The 12,736-nt window shown below is 35.4% G+C and overlaps 1 protein-coding gene across 1 annotated transcript in view; it reads right to left on the reverse strand.

Annotated features, from left to right (window-relative positions):
- Positions 1-12,736, reverse strand: part of SPOCK3 (SPARC (osteonectin), cwcv and kazal like domains proteoglycan 3) — a 300,892-nt gene that overhangs the window by 252,314 nt on the left and 35,842 nt on the right. The window contains exon 2 of the mRNA XM_008685615.2: positions 901-1,015. Coding sequence (XP_008683837.2) covers positions 901-983 — 83 coding nt within the window. The 5' untranslated portion in view covers positions 984-1,015. The remainder of the gene's footprint in view (positions 1-900; positions 1,016-12,736) is intronic.

The raw sequence follows: 12,736 nt of genomic DNA on the forward strand, positions 1-12,736 counted from the left end.
TGTTGGTGTGTTTGAATAATAGACTTTAGAGTAAGTACACGGAAGTCAAAATGCAATTAATCTCTGAACATACCCAAATAGTGAAATTCCCTTGCTCATTTGATGTAAGAGCAATGCAGGTCCAATATCACAAAAAAAGAGTGTTCTCATAAAGAGAATTCTTTTAAAAGTAATAAAGGGAATGAATATACCTGCTTGCTTCAGTCAGTTACCCAGTGATTTCACTTTTGGTTGTGGCATGTTTCAGTCCTTAGGACTCAGCATGAAACTACACAGGCTATTTCTAAATTACTGATCCTTCTCGAAATAGAGCCTATCTGACAGAAGCAGTGATATCATTATAAAAATATATATATTTAAAACCCGTTCTTCTTTTGAAATTTTGTGTCATCTTCCAGACTACAAGGACTCCACCAGTAGGAGTGCTTCCTTAAAGGAAGGTGTCCTCAAGGGTTCTAGGTCCATGTTTCTATATTGTGACTTTTCATCTTTTTTTATGAACATCTCTCATTTTTTCCCCTTTAACTTTGTTTCCAATTCTTCCCTGAGGAAAATATGACATTTGAAAAGGCGTAAGCATAAATATTTAGAGGGTACCAAAATTGTATTTATTCCTTAAAATGGAAAATGTGTAAGTATGCCAATATAACACTTTAATCCAATCTTCACAAAATCCTCTTTATTTAATAATATATGCCTAAATTCTGTAATCCATAGTAATTCTGATTGATTACAATGTTTAACTCAAGTGAATCATAATTGTATTAACCAAGCTTCTAAAATTGTTTCAATAAAACTCTGGATAAAAGCTTAGCAGATATTGCCAAATATTTACACTCTGCAGTTATTCACGGTAAGGAGTACAATTCATTCAGTGGAATTTAATTTAATAATGTATACCTGTGTGTAAGCCTCCGGTGACTAATGCAGACTGCAGTCTGAGGATCTTGAGCAATGCATACTTTATGGCGACTACATTTCATCTTTAGGCATGGATCTTTAGCTGGATCTAAAGCTAAAAAAAAAAAATTGTTCAGAAAATATTAAGATATGTTTCTGCACAATGGGTATCTAATCTCATCAAACAATTTGATCAAGGAATTTACATAGCAGTTCACTTCTAATTTTCTTTTTTTTTTTTTTAAGATTTTATTTATTTATTCGACAGAGATAGAGACAGCCAGCGAGAGAGGGAACACAAGCAGGGGGAGTGGGAGAGGAAGAAGCAGGCTCATAGTGGAGGAGCCTGATGTGGGGCTCGATCCCAGAATGCCGGGATCACACCCTGAGCCAAAGGCAGACGCTTAACCGCTGTGCCACCCAGGCGCCCCCTCACTTCTAATTTTCTTGACATTCTTCCTCTTCTAAGAGATGCTTCTATTTCTACCTGCCTATATCAGAGTTCATTGATGGCTGCAGTTTAGTCTTATTTATTCTATTCAGAAGCTAAAATACACCCCTATGATCAAACAATGTGTAAACAAAACAGAAATTTTAAGACCAAAATTTTCTATAGTTGTTACTGTCGTCTAAGCAGTAAAGGTGCAGAAACAAAGTTGGGGTGTGTTACCGTAATACTTCTGTCAGTGGAGAATTATAATTTCTACTTCTGCTTTCCCTAGATAGATGCAGGTGGGTAGAGATAAAGGAGTAAACCCAAAAGATGTTAGTGGGCATTAATAAGTCTTTGGATATGCAAGAAAAGTCTACGGCTATACTAGGAACTGGCTGAATGCCCCATGGTAATAACTGAGATTTTCATTTTTAAATTGTGCCCGATGTTTGAACCACCATTTCTCTAGACGAAACCTCTCTCTTGTTGGGGATAATTTAAATAACAGTTTTAATAAGATACAACTTACATACGACTCATTCTTTTCATGTTTAAAATTCAGTAGTTTTCAGTGTATTCATAGCTGTGAAACTGTTATTATAATCAATTTTAGGACATTTTTCCACCTCAAAGAAATGATACCCTTTAGTTATCACCTTCCAACCCCCCACTCCCCCAGGTCCTTCAGAACCTCTAATAGGAGCACCCCGTAATATAATTTCTGTCTCTACAGATTTGCCCATTCCGAACATTTTATGGAAATGGCATTATACAATATGTGGTCTTCTGTGACTGGCTTCCTTCATTTGGGGCAATGTTTTCAAGGTCCAACCATGTCCCAGCATGCATCACTACTTCATTCCTTTATATTGCTAAAGATCATTCCATTGTATAGATATGCCATATTTTATTTACCCATTCACTAGTTGAGGGGCATTTTGGCTGTTTCTACCTTTTGTTTACTATGAATAATGCTGCTATTGGTAATCACTAATACCAAGGTGATGTTTGATGATATTTTGTTGTGATTGTTGTGGGTGGAAAGCCAGGGAGGGAGTTGGCACAAATAAGAAAAAGGCACTGAGTGTCCACTTTGGATACATGTCACAATTGAGAGAAAAAAGAACCTATGCAAGATGGAAACTGAAAATAAAATTCTAATGCGTGTAGAAAAATGGAGCCAAGGTGACCTAAAAAAATGTGTATTTAGAATATGAGGAAGTATTTGGGAGAGCCCTGAGCTTTTCACTGAACATGAAATCTGGATTTGAGCCAATCTTTTTAAATCTTAAACCTAGAGTAAACTGGACCTAACATCTGGTGTACAAATCAAATAGAATTTTATGAATGTGTTAAGTCAATAACCTAACTAAAGTTAATGTTTTCATAAATAATAAATAAAACCAATTTCAATCTAATATAGATATAAGCTACATATATAGATATATATATTAAAAATCACATATTTTGGGGCGCCTGGGTGGCTCAGTTGGTTGAGCATCCAACTCTTGATTTCGGCTCAGGTCATGATCTTGGGGTCATGTGATTGAGCCCCATGTCAGGCTCCACACTCAATGGGAGTCTGCTTGAGATTCTCTCCACTTCCCTGACCCCTGTCCATGCTATCTCTCTCTCTCTCTCTCTCTCTAAAATAAATAAATAAATCTTGTAGAAAACCTATACATTTTCTTTCTTCAAAAATTTATATTTCTATGAAACTCTTATTTGAGATTTCAAATACTTATGAGATTTAAAATTAAAAATACTAACACATATAGTTGTAAACATGTTCACTAGTAGACATATTATATCAATATAAAATGGTCAAATGTATCTATTTGGAACAAAAATGTTTAAGTTTCCTCTAAGAAAAAAAATTTTGACAGTCAATGATTAGATCAATTATAGCTTCTCTTAATTTCTGAATAATTTCAAATTTTAAGATAAGCAATAGTAGTTATTTTATTCTCTATGAAATCTTGAATATACTTTGTTCCCCATGCAAATGCAAGTTGCTAGAACATTCTCATTATCACAGTTTGAACTATCACTAACTAGAAAACTGTCTCATTGAACTATTGTTCTTTAGACCTCTGTGACTTCTTGTTAGACAACATAAAAGAAAGACATACAATAACTTAGAAGGCATTAAATGTTCTGTGCTACTTCTAATCATTAGTCTATTTTGCTTTTTAAAAATTTTTATTTATTTATGTGAGAGAGAAAGAGAGAGACAGCATGAGCAGGAAGGGCAGAGGAAGAGGGAGAGGGAGAGGGAGACGGAGAGGGAGAGGGAGAGAGAGAGGGAGAGAGAGAGGGAGAGGGAGAGGGAGAGGGAGGGGGAGGGAATCTCAAGTAGACTCCATGCAGAGCATGGAGCCCTACGTAGGGCTCGATCTGAGGAACACCAAGAGCACGACCTGAGCTAAAACTAAGAGTTGGATGCTTATCCAACTGCGCCTCTCAGGTGTCCCCTATTTTGACTTTTAATTGTTAATGTCACTTTTAAATATTGATTACAATTAAACAATTCTGTCTAAAAATCAATGTAATTATACCTACCATTGTATCTTATATTGATACATCCTACACTCATTGTGAATATATTTAACCTAAGACATATTATGAAAAGGGAGTCTTTTTGTTTTGAAATAAAAATAGTATGGTACATGTGAAACTATCATGATTAATCTAATCTAGTTACACACCGACTCCAGAACATTAATAGTTACCTTTACTTATTTCTTCTAGTTTTATTTACCTTATACTGCTTATATTAGATAATTTCCCAAAGTTCCATTACACCTCTTACATTATCTGTACTTAATAAAAGTAGTGAGAACTCAAAAATTGGTGTATAATAAGAAGGAAATTATCAGAACAAATATAGCACATGAAAGTTAATTTATATAATTTTACATAAAATTCTACATAAATGAGCACATAAAAGAGTAGTAGTATTTGTCAAGAGATGGAAAATATAATAGAAAGTGAACATGAATCAGATACATAGGATCTGCAATAAGGAAAAGATCACTTTCTGTGCATGTGATTTTAACCATCTGTATTTTTGAGTAGAACTTACATTGTTGGCAGCTTAAAAATTATAAAACATCACACACTGTAAATACAGATGCTTGAGATTTTATTCTTGAAATCACAACAATAACACAACCATCTTTCCCTTGGCTGAAGCCCATGGATTAGAATCAATCCTGTATTTTAAAAAAGCCTGGCATAAATTCATCACCTCCCTCTGTTGCTATCTTCTTCTTTCTATCTTTTTCAAATTAACATCTCCTATTCTATTCTGTATTATTGTATTAATGTATTTCAGTTTTTCTCACATCCAGTACAACGATCTCTAGAAAGACTTCAGCTAGCACACTTGAATTCATTTGGCCATGTCTTTTTCGTCTTAATTTTTTGTAATGTTTTTGCTTGATGTGAACTAACCTGGGGACTTAACCAACACTGCTTTTTGTTTTGCTTTGTTTAAAAAAAAAAAAAAAAAGGCAGCCTGAATTCCAAACAATTGCCTTATACTTTTACTTGTGATGTTGTTGCATTTCATTTGCGATATAGGATTTCCCTCACTTTCACCAGAATATTTGTTTTTTAGTCCAGAATCCCCCACTCACTGCTAGACCAGGGAAAGCTAGGACATATCCAGCCTGACCCAGCTGCTAATGGTGGAAGTACCTGAGCCAGCAAGGTTAGGTGAGAGCAGGAAACAAATGCGAGTGTGGACGGGTATGTCCGTTAAAAAAGATCTAATTCTTGAAGAGGAGTCCTTACATCAGGGTAACTGAAAAGTAAGGACACGCAATGCAGGTGCCAGGTCAAGAAAACACACATGGACAATGACTGAAAGGCACTGAATTCTCAATGCAGCAGAGAAATCATTAGTATTCATATTTCATGCAGGTGGTCTTAAAAGAAGGAAAAGCAAAAAGTGGTGCCATTAAGGTGCAAAAATAGCTATTATTGTTAGTATCCAGAACTAAAATAAACTTTAAAAAGGGAAGATCAGAACTCCTAATCTGCACAAACTCGCTTCTGGAATTTAACAGTGTTTATCCACAAAAAAAGCCAGATTTTTAGAAGATTAAATCCCACCGATTCTAGGCTAAAGCACTCTTAAATAATTCTGCATTTCATTCTTAGTGGGGCTAATGATGAACCATTTACCTTACTTAAGCCAATGCCAGAGAAAAGATTTCTTAGAAACTTGATAAATATATTAAAACTTAACATTCCCAATATTGACTCAGATTTTTCAAAGACAAATGTAGTAAAAATTAGTAATCTCTATGTATAGCCTGATAGGTTCATATATAAAAATCAAACTTTTGGACTAAATGATCTCCAAATTCACATTCTTCTTTCAAAATGTGTTATTGGATTTCAGCATACATTTTGGGCACCAGATATCCTACAAGAAATGAGCCCTGTCCTCGGCAGACTCAACATTCTAATTGGAAAAGAGATCTATAGAAAAACAGCTAGAATACGTTGTTAAGTGGAAATTATACGCATACACATTTACTGTGTATATATATTTAGCTATGTGAAAGTACATTCACACACAGTTGAAGGAGCCATATAGTGGTGAATGGGGGATAATTAGAATGAATGCAAACTTACGTAGGTTTTGAAACATGTACAACAAGCAAAAGGAAAGAAAACTCCATATAAGGAGAAAGTATGAAATGCATAAAAGTATAAAAAGGATGCCCTATCCCTGGAATGACAGATAGTTCAGGATCGATGAAATATAAAATATGCATGCTGCCTGCAGGTATTATGAAAAAACTCTGGGGAGGCAGATGGAAGCTTATTACCTTTTAGAGATCTACCTTTTAGAAAGGCCATGTCATTGAATGATTTTAATTTAGGGAGTGACATAATTAGGTTTTATGGTAAAGAGATCACTCACAAAAATGTGGTTATACTTTGAATAAATATTTGATCAAGACAAGGAAACTAACGAATGTCCAGGAGAGAAAGGATAAGCATTCACTCTAAGGGAACGGAGTGTGAAGATGGGCATGGGAACAATGCTGCCTATGGAGGAGGAAAAAAAAAGGATTTGAGAGGGTCAAGCATTGGTCTGTTGGAATAGGTAGGCTGAGACAACCAAATCTGAATCAATTGAATAAACTCCAACTCCTCACTTCCACCATTTGTGGACTTTTTCTCATCTTAATATTGCTTTTGATTAGTATTTGCCCAGTTAACTTTTGTCTGAATTCCTTTGTTTTTAATTCTTATTTTTTATATTTCAAGAATGCTCTTAAGGACTCTTAGATGGATTTATAAGCCCAATCTAAGGTGACCCATCTCTTCTGTTTCAAAAGTGATTTTTTTTATGTAATTGTACTCTTTCCCCTCCCTTTATTTTGTGCTTTTTTTTTTTAAAGATATTTTATTTATTTATTTGACAGAGAGAGTGAGAGAGCACAAGCAAGGGGAGCAGCAGAGGGAGTGGGAGAGAGAGAAGCAAGCTCCCTGTCGAGCAGGGAGCCCGATACAGGACTTGATCCCAGGACCCCAGGATCACAGCCTGAGCCCAAGGCTGAAGTACAACTGACTGAGCCATCCAGGCACCCAATTATGTTTTATTTAATACCTTTTTCCTTCTGTTAGTTTGGAAGTTATAAAATCTCTTTTAGTGATTTCCTTGAGATGTTTACACACACGGCTGGCATCACTGGATGAGAATAACCATATAAGTAGACCATCCTCCTTCTGAAGAGTATCAAAGTCTTAGAACATGTTAACACCAAATCTTTGCCATTCAACTTCCACACCATTTTCCATGAGTTACACGTCACTTTACCATCGAACCACTGCAAATAGTCATTATTTTTATTATTATTTTTATTGACATAGCTAATTTAGAATTATCAAATCTACCAACTTATTTGCCCATCATGGCTTCTTGCAATTCACACTTCCTTTTGGGTTCTCTTGTGTAATTTTATGTGTGGAGGCATATCGTTTCATATTCTTCCAGCATGTGCTATTTGTGCTATACCTTTTATATATTTTACTGAATGTGTCTTTATTTTCCAATCATTTTTAATTTTAAAGATTGTATTTATTTATTTCAGAGGGAGAGAGAGAGAGAAAGAGAGAGAGAGAGCATAAGCGGGGGGAGGGGCAAGGAGACGAAGAAGCAGACGCCCCTGAGTCTGGAGCCAGACACTGGGCTCCATCCCAGGACTCTGCGATCATGACCTGAGCTGAAGGTCAGGATGTTTAACCGACTGAGCCACCCAGGTGCCCCTCTAATTATTTTTAAGGGATAATTTAACTGTGCCTGGAATTCTTATTTGATAATTACTTTTTTCGAGCCACAATAAAAAATATTATTTCATGTTATTTTGTCCTCTGTTGCCACTAATTAATAAGTCTATTTTCAGTCTGTAGTACTCTGTAAGCAATCAACCTTTAATCCCCGGATTTATAATATTTTCTTATCATCACAACTTTGTGTTGTGAAATGCTTATCTCCAACTATTACAGCCAACACATAAGCAAATATGTTCTTCTCTTTGAATTTCAACTGGTAACATGAGTATACTTAAGTAATGAAAGAACGCTTTGGCCATTTGGAAAAAAATCAAGAAAACAAAAACTAAATTAAACATTTATCATGTGCCATTGAAGTCTGGGTTTCAATTCCGGAAAAATGTTGGAAAAATTACATGACTAAATAGCGAAATCAAAGTATGCATCAGCATTCACTTGGTGAAATGTCTCTTTAAGCCTAATTGTGTGTTTTCACATAAAATGAAGTGACCGGTAACTCAAACATGTTTGAAAAACCTTCACGATTCAACAATGAAGCACTGAATATGCTTTTGTGGTTGTTTTAACAACAGTTCATTTCACTAAAACTCTGTGCTGTAAAACTAGAGGAAGGAGTAGTTTTCTAGGGAATTTTTTTAAACTTGCCAGATGTTATAATGAAAGACTGTGCAAGTGAGCAGCATGGAAAATAGAGCTAATGCCTGATAGTTAATTAGACTTTTGACAGCCAATTTTGTGGTGCTAAATGTGATTAAATGTGGCTGCAAGTCTTTGGAGTGACTTTTCTTAGTTTTAAACCTTAATATTACTTTAGTTATATAAAATCCTTCCACTCTAACTCCGGTCTCCCCATTTGACAAACATTAAATGTGGAGGTCTACACCATTAGCAGATTTCGATGTGACTGCTGGATTAATTTATTTTGTCATAAATATATATCAAAATATCACAATGCTTATTTCAATAATACCCTATCTCATACAATTGTATGAAATGCAACTGACTACTACATTGATAACTCAAAGTTAATAAAAACTCTAGATACTATTACAAGACAGAATTTCATCCAAAGTCATTCTACTCTTGTATTAAAGTATTGATGACAATTTAAAAATGTCATTCTTTTCTGTTCTTTATCATTATTTTACTTTGTCATCATATTATATTATCTCTGAAACTTCTTAAAATGATAAATGTGAATAGTGTTTCTTTTATAAGAGAGCTGTATTCCAGAATACTTGATTATGTATAAAAACCTATTATTTTTACTAGTTTCCATTTTCAAAATATTATTTGATATATAAAAATGATGATACTGAATTCCCATCATAAAGATTTAAATTTAGGATTTTCTTTCTAATATTTGAGATAAATACATCAATGATTCAGTTAACACTTACTAAAAGGGTGCCTAAAATAGACTCATAAATATTTGAGATAAATATATCAATGATTCAGTTAACACTTACTAAAAGGGTGCCTAAAATAGACTCATAAAGAAATGTCCCTACTAATAGGGCAATGTCTTGGCTTATTGAAATAATGTTTATCTGTAGTTCCTTGATAATGTCCCCTAATGATTTTATATATTAATGTCTTCATCTAGAAATTAAAGAAATTGGGCTAATTCTAAAATACAAAATAACATATTCTATAATTGTGTGCTTTAACTTACCTGTGAGCTGTTATACAAAAAGAAGAAATATTTTTAAAAATTAGCACTGAGTTGAAAAAATGTTCATGTGACTCTGCATGAATGTGTGTTAAGTGCCTTAAATATTTCCAGACATAAAGAAAGCACCACATTTGGTGTTATCACTTGTATTTTTATTGATAGCTATTAAGGTCCCACAAAACCTCTTGTAATTTGCTATACAACCTTTCTACCAACCTACGGGAGGATATCTGGACCATTTTAAGTGACACTCTGCTTTTCTCAGCTCTCTATTAGGGCACAGAATTACCTCTGTCCAATAAAAGCTACTGACTCTAAACTGGCTGTTTTCCTAAATAAAGTTTACTCTTCTATTTTTGCCTACTTAAAAGTAAAAATAATAATTTCTACATGAACTCCTTTTAAAGAACAATGAAGCTAATCCTTAAAAAACCAAAACGAGACTTCCAAACACAGATTTGTTTCCTCTGAAAGCTGTGTCAAGCACTGCTACCATTAGACAGCTTACACATTTGCATGCACACACACACAGAGATGCACATGTATAGACAAGGAATTGTATCAATGGCCACTTAATCTTGGGTGTGAATCAGGAGATAGTTCCCTGAAATCATCTATTCAATCTGATATAAAATTTAAAGTACAGTAAGTTACCACTTCACCACTAGAAGAAATGTTAAAATTAAAAAACTGAACACAAAAGTGTTTTCAAGAACGTAGATCAACTAACCCAAGCATGTGGCTGGTGGGAGTATAGAATGGTATAATCACTGTTATTAGTCCAGGTTCAATTAGGAGACAAAAGACATAGTAACTCAAATAGGGAAAGTTTAAAATAAGGAATTTCTATTCATAGTAGAAGAATAACTGTAAAGGAGTAAAGAAAGCTCTAAAGCATACACTAATAATGAAACAGAGTATCAATAGAAGAGCCAAACTAGAAAGGTGTGCTTCCTCCCCAGATTTGGGATTCGGTTCTCTTTGGAGAAGGTTGCAGTGCACAGGATGGCTCTGAAGCCTGCTTGGTTGATGGGGCCAGAGCCAGTTGGTCCATAGTCACTGGCAAAGTAGATGACACCACACATATCGCACCCCCCCCTTCTATCTGGTATATGTACACAGAGGCTGGAGTGAAGGGAACCACAGCTGGGACTGGCAAGTAGGCAGCACTCATCCAGTATGCAAGTGGGTTGAAGCCAGCAGGCAGGTGCATGGGGGGAGTTGGGGCATTGGGAATCCATTTGTAAGTGGGGTGTGTACCAGGGGTACACAGTGCCCACCAAGACCAGAAACGCAAGCTTGCCATGGTGTTGTACACACTAGTCATGCATCTCTGGTGGAGCACGCCTGCATGTCTCTCCTTCAAGCATCACTGGAATAGGAGGAGAAACAGAAGTAGTCCAGAGCCAGAAAGAGAAGGCCTTCCCTCTGCAGAACCCTTGCAGTTCCTTGCATTGATGAAGCTTAACATTTTGTTAGTTACAGGACATGCTTACGGGATCCAGTCCCATTACTGTAGAACAAGCAATGAAAAGTGAATTGAGAGAGAAGAGGCAGTATATTGATACCTTGCACAGTCTCTTTGGAAAATATTTTGGCAGTTTGTTATATAATTAAATAATTCTACATCTTTGAATTTATCCAAGAGAGTATTTTGAACATTCACAAAGAGACTATTACAAAAATATTCACGGCATATTTAGTTATAAGAGCTAACCCAAATATCCATCAATGGGTGATTGTTGTCATACAAAGAGAATTCTTCTCAGCAATCAAAACAAACTCCTGAAACACGCAATAATGTTAGATAAATCTCAAAAACATTATATCAAACAAAAATGGCATAAATGAAAGTATACGAGTAATGTAGTTCCATCTGTATCAAGTTATAGAATGAGCTAAACTAAATAAAAGTGATAGAAATCAGAACAGTTCAGAACAGTGATCGCCTGGATTGGGGGTAGGAAACTGGGAGAAGTGCAGTAGAGTAAGTACTTTGAAGAACGTCTAGAGTGATGGAAATGATCTTTATCTGAATTGGGCTAGTGTTAATTCAATTATCTGCATTCACCAAAATGTATCAAACTGTACATTTTAAATTACTGCATTTTATTGTATGTAAATTGTGCATTTATAAAGAAACAATTTCCTTTTTTTTTTCTCCTCAAGCATTTTTTTAAAAAATTTCCCTTCTCCATGAGAATATTTAAGGTCTTCTCAATCAACTATCTCAAGGCAACAGAGCATACAACCAAAAATCAAAGGTGACAAATTTCACCATCGAAATTTAGATACTAAAAATCAATTCCCCATCAATGGAACGTGTTTTTTTTTTAGTAATAAATACTGCACAATGCAGATAGGTTAAATTATTGAAAAACAAGTCATAATTGGAAAGAGAATGCAGAACTGGATTTCATTTTCTCAAATCTGCATTCAGACACTATAATGTCTATAAAAGACTTCAGATATAACTGCCAGAATTTAACTATTAAAAACAGAAAGAGCTTTTACATATACCCAAAAGTCTTTAAAACTAAGACTATTTTATAGAACCAGTGGTAATACTGGCTGAAGCAACAAGTCAATAGAATTTATAACTAGAATACTTATCCTTTTTTAAAGATTTATTTTGTTTTTGAGAGAGAGTGCATGCGAGAGCGAGGAGGTGGGAGGGTCAGAGGGAAAGGCAGAGGGAAAGAATCCCAAGCAGACTCTATGCTGAATGAGGAGCCTGAGCTGGGGCTGGATCTCAGTGCCCGTGAGATCATAACCTGAGCTGAAACCAAGAGCTGGGCGGATGCTCAACTGACTGAGCCTCCCAGATGCCCCAAACTAAGAATACATTTCAATATACATAGTAATATTCAGAACATATTTTATGAATTACATTATTTTTAAGATTTTATTTATTTGAGTGAGAGAGAGCATAAGCAGCGGGGAGGGACAAAAGGGGAGGGAGAAGCAGACTCCCTGCAGAACAGGGAGCTCAACGTGTGGCTCAATCCCAGGACCCTGAGATCATGATCTGAGCCGAAGGTGGCCACTTACCTGACTGAGCCACTTAGGTGCCCCTATGAATTAAAGTTTTTAAAATCTTTTTCAAATATTCCTTATCTCAGCAGATTGATGCTGCTTACAGAACCACAGTTTCAACAATAGCAGACTTTCTTAGTAAAGCAACGGCGATGATTACCCTGGCAGGTGAGTAAGCCTTATGGGTCTTTCATAGCCTTCAGTCTGTCGTTTCTAATTAATATCATGGCTCACACACAAAAAAATCATCCTTTGCAAAGTACTGATCTGACGATTGTTAAATGAAGCTTTCACTGACTGCCACCTACTTAGGTGCGATTAGATTAAAACCTCTAGGTTGCTCAGATGAGTAAATCAAATGAGGGCGCATTTTC

Source organism: Ursus maritimus, unplaced genomic scaffold, assembly GCF_017311325.1.
Source record: "Ursus maritimus isolate PB19 unplaced genomic scaffold, ASM1731132v1 scaffold_11, whole genome shotgun sequence".
In the NCBI taxonomy this organism is placed as follows: Eukaryota; Metazoa; Chordata; class Mammalia; order Carnivora; family Ursidae; genus Ursus; species Ursus maritimus.